The 11,564-nt window shown below is 38.6% G+C and overlaps 1 protein-coding gene across 1 annotated transcript; it reads right to left on the bottom strand.

Annotated features, from left to right (window-relative positions):
* Positions 1 to 2,626: 2,626 nt before the first annotated feature.
* LOC308328005 (large ribosomal subunit protein mL63-like) lies at positions 2,627 to 7,214 on the bottom strand. Its single transcript, XM_080781678.1, has 2 exons — positions 7,083 to 7,214; positions 2,627 to 3,333 (listed from the first exon to the last, which is right to left on the bottom strand). The coding sequence occupies exon 2, from the start codon at positions 3,319 to 3,321 to the stop codon at positions 3,007 to 3,009; it is 315 nt and encodes a 104-aa protein (XP_080637804.1). The 5' UTR covers positions 3,322 to 3,333; positions 7,083 to 7,214; the 3' UTR covers positions 2,627 to 3,006.
* Positions 7,215 to 11,564: the final 4,350 nt, after the last annotated feature.

Here is an 11,564-nt window from a genome sequence, read left to right as displayed (position 1 = left end):
GTCAACATATTGTGACCGTATTGTTAAAATAGGCTACACTTATTATATACTTAATACTTAATACTTACTTAGGCCTACTTAATTTAATTATAATACTACATAACATGGCAATGTAGTAACCTATGTAGAATTATGGCTTCACTTATAAGATATGAGTTTGTGTGCCAGGCTTTAGGCCTATAATGTTGTATTTCATAAAACATTTGTATGATACAGATAAATGTACAAAATTGACAAACTGAATTATTTATTTTATATTGCCTGCCCTGCAGTAAGCATAGTGCATTGTTCATTGTAGTGAGCTTATACAATTTAGGCTTTTGTCTGAATTCAAACAAAAGCGAGAATTATGAAGATAGTATCTACTGTATCTAGTTTAGAGAGACCAACCAAGAGAGCATTATGCATGGAAATAATCTCTTACAACAGATCAGTTGTATCTGAGCTTGCATTATAGGGGTTCAATTCCCACCAAGGCATCAGTAGACAGATATTGTAAATGCAACATATGCACTTTGCAGGATGAGAGAACACACACACGCACACGCGCACGCACACGCGCACGCGCACACGCACGCACACACACACACACACACACACACACACACACGCACTGACTGCACTGATGTTTAGCCTAGACTTTTCCTTCATTCACCAGAAATCCCATGCTACAGTCTACATTTTCCAACTGTAGGAATAATACGAATATTGATATTCTGAAACCAATATTTGGGGTAGTGCTTACGACTGAGGAGTAGGTCGAAAATACAGTACGTAAACATAAACACAGAAAGATAACTTCACAAAGGGGCTGGTGGCCATCTGATCACAACTGCCCAATACTTGCAACTCCGATGCTTAATTAATTGTCTGTTTAAGCAAGATTCGTATATTATTAGAAATGTTTGTCGTTTGATAATCGTTTCTAAAAATGGACTGGCATGCTGCTGTCTTTTTTTGTAAGTTTAATGATAGGCTACACAGAACTCCATCCAATCCTTACCGTTCGATCGCCTGACAATATTCTCCAAAAAAGTGTTCTGAGGGGCCACAAGTCCTCTGCGACCCCCTGCCATCCTGTCGCTTCACTCAGTGCTCCGTGGGTGCATGGATAAGGAGGGAGATCTTCTATCCAGGGGCGTAGCGCTGCTCCAGACGTCTCTCTTCATGGTCTCCCCTCTTTTGAGACGTGATGCGGGTAGTTGGGGAGGGTTGTGTGCTGGGATGGATGTGGTGTACGGTGCAAGAAGAGCATCCCTGCGCATCTCGGGGAAGGAAAACAACGCGTGAGCGCACATCAGCATGGACGCGCATGGGAGTTTAGGAGGAAGGAGGGGCCGTGGGACCAGATTCTGACGAGTTAATACAATACAATATGCTTACGGGTCCATCTGCTGGCCATGCGACAACACTACACTTAATTAACACGCGTCCCAGCTAATGCACTGTGCGAAATGTGAATGCGACAAATTAATCACCCACCTGACCACCATTGGTCGACTCGGTGTCAATGGTCAACGACGCATTTTGGCCACATTAGCGGTGGACCATAAATGTAAAGCCCAGAGCTTCAACTCCCAAGACAGACAGGCTAAAGACAACAGCATGTTCTTATTTATCCCATGGGAAAAAACATTCAAGAGCCTAAAGAGAAAGAGAGGGAGGCTGGTCGGTCACTGACAGAAACCGTAATGTCCCAGCACAGCTAACAAACGGGTGGGGTGGGTGGTGTGGTGACTGGGAGGGAGGGAGCCAGCCAACACACGCAGGCAGCCATCGTTCGATCACGACTCGCGTCCCACAACGACGTACAGTAGTAGGCTATACTGAAGAAAGATGGGGCTGAAGCCTGAATTGCGGAATGCATGCTTTGAGATGGCGAGGAAACTATATCCATCCTGCCACTCTCTTCTGGACTGCGAGTCTGACTCTGCGACATATGGAGAATTTCTCGCATTTGATCAGAAGAATATTATTGTCATTGTATAAGACGACATTTGATTGGCAATCCAGTTCAAGTGCATTAAATAGTATTTAGACTGTATGGCGAGTAATTTAATAATTTACATTATTTCAAATTAGGCATATTGTATGATATTAAGCTATCATGAATATTATATAGCTTATAAAAGTCTGGTAAATTGGTGGAGTATACTGATTGAAGGTAGACTGCATTTGTTCCATTTCCACCAATGTGTAGCTTATGCTGGTTGCTGTAATGGTAAAAATTGCAGGGCCCAGGGGACACTTATGTAAGAAAATAACACCCTGCTTTTTAAAGTGTGATCACTAAACCATTATCTAGGCGACTGTCTTGTCTGTCAATACCATTATAGTATAATTATTTGGGTGCTTTTACAATATATTTCTTTCACTTTTTTGAACCCTTGAAAAGGCATCAAATCATACACTGAATGCCATGCCTGCTATTCCATAACAGCGAGCATTTAATATAAAATGTATTACATCTACAAATAATTCACTTTAAAGACAAGATATTAATAAAACAAACATGTATAGCGTGCATTGCAATGTAAATTATGTATGGTCAGTTGGTCACTGCCAGATTGTTTCACATTGACACTATGAACACACAATGAACAAATGACACAGCTGACATGATTGCTTATGTTTTTACGATATGGCAATTTATTATGAATTTCAGCAATCCAGCTCCCAGGGGTCTAGCACATTTTAAACAGTAAAATATACTTGTCGCTTGGCTGATACAAGCAAGCCAGTCCAAACTACTTTACATATTAATAAAAAAAGAACCTGTCCGCATGACTAGTGTTTCTTATGGGACAGTGAAATGTTGGTCAAACAACTCCCCTTTTCTGCGTGACAGAATTAATATAGTCTGGATTTGGTTCATAAATCAGCAAGATACTTTTAAGAGACCCACTGCCAGCATTAATCGGCATACAAAACAGAGATTGCCTACATACATAAGTTACACAGTCACTCATGACACAGGATATTATAAAGTATGTCACAACTGAGCAGTTAACTTGACCATGTCTTGGTAGTGTTCAGATGACCCAGGTGGTCTGTGATGTACTTGTGTTCGGGAAAGTTCCTGCCAAAGTTATTGTCCCTGATGTTGTTCCACCGCTGTGCTCTCCGCTCGGCGGCATGGCCAAACTCCTGCTCCGGAGTCATGTACGGCCTGCTGATCCAGTACTCGTTCTCGGCCTCGCGCTCCAACTGCGCCACCATGTTGCGTTTCATCTGCCACGTGATGGGCCGAAATCGACGGTACTTTCCGATCCACTGTTTCCCCGGGACACCTTTCCGCAACAACGCCATGGTCAGAAACATGATGATGGATGTCTGGAAAGACAGGTCACAGGAGGTGTCAGGATAGAGACGGTACACTTGTACACATGCTTTGGGGGGTCCCAGAATTCAGGAATACTGGACCGCTATACATGAAAGACTGGAGAGAATAGCGGGCCTACACATTCCTTTTTCACCCAGTCTGTTCATTCTGGGGGATCCTGCCACATTGAGGCACGTTGCTCCTCCTTTAGCTGAATGGATACAAACGGCCATCATGTCAGGTAGGAGGCTGCTGGTCAAGGACTGGAAGGCCCCATCTGCACCGGCACCGTCCCTTTGGGACGCCTCAATGGGACTAGTGGCCGCTTACGAACGACTGTCATACAGGCTGCTCAATAGAATGGACGACTATGACTTAAAATGGGGCTTTTACCATATGCATGTATCAGGACTCTAGCTCTGAGTGAGCTCTGAACGAGCTGCAATGTTGGAAAAATATATTGAAGAACTATGTCTGGAATTGGGGCTGGGGTGGACTGCGGGATATTTCTGTGCATCTATAGTATTGTATTGTTTTGTTTATTTTGTTATGTGTTTGTTATGTTCCTTTTTTTGTGCATCTATTCTGTAGTATTGTATTGTTTTGTCTATTTCTTTGGTTGTGTCTTGTCAATGTTTACATATTGAAGAAAATAAAGAAAGTACAAATCATAAAAAGAAAGCCAGGTCACAGTAATGACTTTTGAGTGATAACAATAATTTGCCACCAAATAGCAAATTATAGACAGTAAAAGCATCAGTGTTAAAGGTTTCTGTATCGTTACAACTTGCGCACAGTTACGAGTACAGTATTATTTTGTTCTGGTTTCCTCAGACACTGATCAATTTGGAACTCTTAGTGTGTACACAATGTGACCAAATTACACTTTAAGGGTACCTGACCATGAGTGAGGATCAAGTGGTATTATCTATAGCTAAATGCATGTGGACAACATTGAACCTTCATTGTCATGTTGAGGTTATTCTGCAGATGTACGTATATCGAGTCTCGACCTATAAGGTATAGAATATATAGCTGCCTTATATCCCATGCATGGGGAACACAAATTGCCAGGTGCTTTGTAGTTGGGTGGAGTATAATTACTCACACCTGACAATGTAGTGTGCCCCATACCTGCTTCACTGAATAAGTTTACATGTGTTTAGTCAGGCAGTACAACTAGCTGCTGTAAAATGCCGGCCGCTGTGTGAATCTATAGGACATGTTTTCTGACATAACTTTTTTGACATTTGACATGACAAAGAGGAGCTGACCCCAGGTTTGGTGTGTAGTGTACCAGTGTACCTACAATAATATGATGTGCTGCAATGGAGGTCATTTGGGAATCAGAGGGCCCCGGTGGAATCACTTATGTTACAGGTAACATTGGTAGTATTTTGTCAGACCAAATGTTACAATTTTGAAAAATGGTCTTATGTTAAAAGCATAGGCCTATTACATGATGTGAACATGCACGGTACATTATCAGACTTACCGGTAATTTTATCCTTCAACTTCTTATACCCTAATATTAATAATAATAATAGCGGCGTCTATATACAGTCTAGCGGCGTCTATATACAGTCTAGCGGCGTCTATATACAGTCTAGCGGCGTCTATATACAGTCTAGCACCGTCTATATACAGTCTAGCGGCGTCTATATACAGTCTAGCACCGTCTATATACAGTCTAGCACCGTCTATATACAGTCTAGCACCGTCTATATACAGTCTAGCGGCGTCTATATACAGTCTAGCGGCGTCTATATACAGTCTAGCGGCGTCTATATACAGTCTAGCGGCGTCTATATACAGTCTAGCGGCGTCTATATACAGTCTAGCACCGTCTATATACAGTCTAGCGGCGTCTATATACAGTCTAGCGGCGTCTATATACAGTCTAGCACCGTCTATATACAGTCTAGAGGCGTCTATATACAGTCTAGCACCGTCTATATACAGTCTAGCGGCGTCTATATACAGTCTAGCGGCGTCTATATACAGTCTAGCACCGTCTATATACAGTCTAGCGGCGTCTATATACAGTCTAGCACCGTCTATATACAGTCTAGCGGCGTCTATATACAGTCTAGCGGCGTCTATATACAGTCTAGCACGGTCTATATACAGTCTAGCGGCGTCTATATACAGTCTAGCGGCGTCTATATACAGTCTAGCAGCGTCTATATACAGTCTAGCACCGTCTATATACAGTCTAGCGGCGTCTATATACAGTCTAGCGGCGTCTATATACAGTCTAGCACGGTCTATATACAGTCTAGCGGCGTCTATATACAGTCTAGCGGCGTCTATATACAGTCTAGCGGCGTCTATATACAGTCTAGCACCGTCTATATACAGTCTAGCACCGTCTATATACAGTCTAGCACGGTCTATATACAGTCTAGCGGCGTCTATATACAGTCTAGCGGCGTCTATATACAGTCTAGCACCGTCTATATACAGTCTAGCGGCGTCTATATACAGTCTAGCGGCGTCTATATACAGTCTAGCGGCGTCTATATACAGTCTAGCGGCGTCTATATACAGTCTAGCGGCGTCTATATACAGTCTAGCACCGTCTATATACAGTCTAGCGGCGTCTATATACAGTCTAGCGGCGTCTATATACAGTCTAGCGGCGTCTATATACAGTCTAGCGGCGTCTATATACAGTCTAGCGGCGTCTATATACAGTCTAGCGGCGTCTATATACAGTCTAGCGGCGTCTATATACAGTCTAGCACCGTCTATATACAGTCTAGCACCGTCTATATACAGTCTAGCACCGTCTATATACAGTCTAGCGGCGTCTATATACAGTCTAGCGGCGTCTATATACAGTCTAGCACCGTCTATATACAGTCTAGCGGCGTCTATATACAGTCTAGCACCGTCTATATACAGTCTAGCACCGTCTATATACAGTCTAGCACGGTCTATATACAGTCTAGCGGCGTCTATATACAGTCTAGCGGCGTCTATATACAGTCTAGCACCGTCTATATACAGTCTAGCGGCGTCTATATACAGTCTAGCGGCGTCTATATACAGTCTAGCGGCGTCTATATACAGTCTAGCACCGTCTATATACAGTCTAGCGGCGTCTATATACAGTCTAGCGGCGTCTATATACAGTCTAGCGGCGTCTATATACAGTCTAGCGGCGTCTATATACAGTCTAGCGGCGTCTATATACAGTCTAGCGGCGTCTATATACAGTCTAGCGGCGTCTATATACAGTCTAGCGGCGTCTATATACAGTCTAGCGGCGTCTATATACAGCTTTTGTCCTCACACGTCTCATATTGGCCATTGACAATGAAAGGAGAAATGCACGTCATATGTAGACGAGCAAATGGGCTAACCAATCACATACATTCAGTTGTTTATGAGATGATGTACTGTATGATGATGATGATGTATAATAATTAAGAATACACACACACACGTGTGATTTTATTTTATTGTATTCATCAGTATCTGCAATAATGCAGCTGGTGTGTCCTGATTTTGACCACTTTCAACCTGGTGACCCTATTTTGGGTTATGTTATTTATTATATAGGCAAAAGAGATGATAGGTTCTCAAATAGAAATTTGAGTAAAACTATACCTAACCCTAACCTCAGTAAAACTATACCTAACCCTAACCTCAGTAAAACTATACCTAAACCTAACCTCAGTCAAACTAGCGCAGTGGCTGGGGGGCGTTTCCAAGAACCCGAAACGGATACCATATTAGCGTTTGTGGGACGTACGGTTGACGTAGTGTTGCTCCTCGTGGGACAGCAGGCTAGTCAGGTGGGCCCCGTGGACACGACACTCCCTCTCGGCCGCGTCCCAGCTCTTCCTGGTGGGGAAGTAGCGTAGCAGTGACCCTGGAACTTGTGCCATCCGTAGTCACATGTCTCCGTGTCTGGTGAGAGGGAGAGAGGACACGTAGCTCATGAGTTTACCTTCTTCGATGTGTTATCCTGCATTGTTATTTAAACAAAGGAAAGGAAAGGAAAATGAGTGATAGTTTTGAACCAAATGGACCCTCACGGGTTAATGTACACATGAACACATGGATATGGGTCCATCTGCACTCTTAAGAGTGCAGATGTTCCATTAATGTTCCATTAAAGTCAGTGAGCTTCCCAAACCCTATTCCTTAGTTTCCCAAAACAGGGACCCATATGCGGGTCGCACACCAATTTGTATGGGTCGTGAGTAAATTCCCCCTTTTGTTGTTTTTGTTTCCTACCTGTATATATTTTGTATTATTATAAAGAGATGATACGCATGGAAGAATGGTGGTTCTTTAATGCATTTTGACCTGAGATCAGATTCCAAAAATGTCTTAAATCCTGACAGTTTAAAAAAATAGCAGACCTACAAGCTCGTAGCGCGCCACTCGGTGGTGCGCTATGAGCTCATCACTAGTTCATCACTAGTTCATCACTGAGTTCATCACTAGTCCCCGTGATAAACCAAAAGCTGTTTACAAAAAGATTCATTGCTCTCAGATAATATTATCATAATGACCCAACGTCATATGTATATTAGACACTGTATGCTTCAATTTACAGCTGAAATGAACACTCTTTCATAACAAAAACATAAAATAACATCACAGCGTTTTCAAAGAGCCGCCTCACCTCATAGGAACACGGAATCCACTGAGGTAGCTACGGTAACACCGCTAGGACATACAGAGCTACGGGAACACCACTAGGACAAACAGTGTGATATGCAGTGAACCAAAGTGCTAAATATCTTAGTTTGCAACAACAAAACAATGTCTGGTACTGCTCAATAAGGGGCAAATGAACAACTCAATTTAACTAACTATTTAACTCTGTTACACTGGGCACTTCAAAATAAAAGGTAGACCAAACGTACAACAAGTGTCAAAATACATATATCCCAAAGCAATGTAAATAAACAAATAAAACCAGCAAGTGTCCCCGGCAGTTACAACAATATAGTGATGTTGTGTTTTAACAGTACACAATGAACATGATGGATCTAAAAACGAATCCACTAGAGAGATAGAGATATTACCCACCACCTGTCAGTTTCAGATCGGGACACAGAACTTGTATCTTAGAGTAACAAACAGTAGTCCCTTCCTAACATTTGAGAATATATTTTGACCTCCCTCTGGAAAAAATTAAAAACAACCTTACCAAATTTCCATTGGGTTTCGTAGTCTCGTTGGTCCAATGGATAACGCAGCGCATTTGAGATCCAATGTGCCCGGGTTCGCAGCCGCAGTCAAGAACACGAGACCGCGGACCAAGGATTAAGGATTCAAACTGAAATAGTTTTGGGATGAAATCCATTCTTTAGCTTTTAGGAGGACTGAGTATAAATCACTCTGACGCTGTAAATGTCTGCTCCATCTTGCTCCATCTTGCTACATCAGCTACATCTTGCGTCATGTAGTCTTAGGCAGTGTCAGTTGGTGGCTGTATTTTCTGTGCACCACCAGAGGGTGCTGGTATGCAGATTAACTATATACCTGTGGCAGCGGTGGCCGCCAGTTCGAATCAGCCGTCCGACACTTAAAATTACCACCGGTGAAGTGCCCTTGAGCCTTGGACAAGGCATTGAACCACTACCATGAAATGTTCTATGAACAGGGCTTGGCTGTAAACAAGTATCTGATGCTTCAAGTTATCCTGGGTAAACTTGATTTGCATGCACGTCTCCCCTGACTATCTGTTATGCACACTATCTGTTATGCATGCGTGCGTGCGAGCGAGCGAGCGAGCGAGCGAGCGAGCGAGTGATGTGTGTACCATAATCTTGCTCAACAGTGGGTGGGTCCGGGGGTCCGCGGGGGTCCGCGAAGGGGTCCCCGGGCGTATCTTGGCCATCTCTGGTCCGTTTTGGATGGGGGGAATCTCGTTGCGACCGGGGCCGCCCCCGTGGGTCTCGTGCCCGGGTGGGGGTCCGCGGGGGTCCGCGAAGGGGTCCGCGAAGGGGTCCCCGGGCGTATCTTGGCCATCTCTGGTCCGTTTTGGATGGGGGAAATCTCGTTGCGACCGGGGCCGCCCCTGTGGGTCTCGTGCCCGGGCGGGGGTCCGCGAAGGGGTCCGCGAAGGGGTCCCCGGGCGTATCTCGGCCGTCTCTGGTCCGAAAGAAAGAAAGAAAGAATGAAAGAACAAAGAAAGAAAGAAAGAAAGAAAGAAAGAAAGAAAGAAAGAAAGAAAGAAAGAAAGAAAGAAAGAAAGAAAGAAAATTTAAATAAATGAATAAATGAATAAATGAATAAATGAATAAATAAATAAATAAATAAATGAATAAATAAAGACAGAAAGAAAGAAAGAAAGAAAGAAAAATAATAAATAATGAATGAATGAATGAATGAATGAATGAAGAAAGAAAGAAAGAAAGAAAGAAAGAAAGAAAGAAAGAAAGAATGAATGAATGAAAGAATAAATAAATAATGAATGAATGAATGAATGAATGAATTTAAATAAATGAATAAATGAATAAATGAATAAATGAATAAATGAATAAATGAATAAATGAATAAATGAATAAATAAATAAATAAATAAATGAATAAATAAAGACAGAAAGAAAGAAAGAAAGAAAGAAAGAAAGAAAGAAAGAAAGAAAGAAAAATAATAAATAATGAATGAATGAATGAATGAAGAAAGAAAGAAAGAAAGAAAGAAAGAAAGAAAGAAAGAAAGAAAGAAAGAAAGAAAGAAAGAATGAAAGAATAAATAAATAATGAATGAATGAATGAATGAATGAATTTAAATAAATGAATAAATGAATAAATGAATAAATGAATAAATGAATAAATGAATAAATGAATAAATAAATAAATAAATGAATAAATAAAGACAGAAAGAAAGAAAGAAAGAAAGAAAGAAAGAAAGAATAAATGAAAAAATGAATAAATGAATAAATGAATAAATGAATAAATGAATAAATGAATAAATGAATAAATGAATAAATGAATAAATGAATAAATGAATAAATAAATAAATGAATAAATAAAGAAAGAAAGAAAGAAAGAATGAAAGAATAAATAAATAATGAATTAATGAATGATTGAATGAATTTAAATAAATGAATTTAAATAAATGAATAAATGAATAAATGAATAAATGAATAAATGAATAAATGAATAAATGAATAAATGAATAAATAAATAAATAAATAAATAAATAAATAAAGACAGAAAGAAAGAAAGAAAGAAAGAAAGAATAAATGAAAAAATGAAAAAATGAATAAATGAATAAATGAATAAATGAATAAATGAATAAATGAATAAATGAATAAATGAATAAATAAATAAATGAATAAATAAAGAAAGAAAGAAAGAAAGAAAGAATGAAAGAATAAATAAATAATGAATTAATGAATGATTGAATGAATTTAAATAAATGAATTTAAATAAATGAATTTAAATAAATGAATAAATGAATAAATGAATAAATGAATAAATGAATAAATGAATAAATGAATAAATGAATAAATGAATAAATAAATAAATAAATAAATAAAGACAGAAAGAAAGAAAGAAAGAAAGAAAGAAATTTTAAATAAATGAATAAATGAATAAATGAATAAATGAATAAATGAATAAATGAATAAATGAATAAATGAATAAATAAATAAATAAATAAATAAATAAATAAAGACAGAAAGAAAGAAAGAAAGAAAGAAAGAATAAATGAAAAAATGAAAAAATGAAAAAATGAATAAATGAATAAATGAATAAATGAATAAATGAATAAATGAATAAATGAATAAATAAATAAATGAATAAATAAAGAAAGAAAGAAAGAAAGAAAGAATGAAAGAATAAATAAATAATGAATTAATGAATGATTGAATGAATTTAAATAAATGAATTTAAATAAATGAATTTAAATAAATGAATAAATGAATAAATGAATAAATGAATAAATGAATAAATGAATAAATGAATAAATGAATAAATGAATAAATGAATAAATAAATAAATAAATAAATAAAGACAGAAAGAAAGAAAGAAAGAAAGAAAGAAATTTTAAATAAATGAATAAATGAATAAATGAATAAATGAATAAATGAATAAATGAATAAATGAATAAATAAATAAATAAATAAATGAATAAATAAAGACAGAAAGAAAGAAAGAAAGAAAGAAAGAAAGAAAAATAATAAATAATGAATGAATGAATGAATGAATGAAGAAAGAAAGAAAGAAAGAAAGAAAGAAAGAAAGAAAGAAAGAAAGAAAGAAAGAAA

Source organism: Protomyctophum bolini, assembly GCF_963924005.1.
Source record: "Protomyctophum bolini genome assembly, chromosome: 14".
Lineage (NCBI taxonomy): Eukaryota > Metazoa > Chordata > Actinopteri > Myctophiformes > Myctophidae > Protomyctophum > Protomyctophum bolini.
This window is presented reverse-complemented; position numbering and strand designations above follow the sequence as displayed.

What these genes read in the sequence shown, in the direction of transcription:
- LOC308328005 (XM_080781678.1), bottom strand. Translation starts at nt 3,321, where the DNA reads ATGTTTCTGACCATGGCGTTGTTGCGGAAAGGTGTCCCGGGGAAACAG.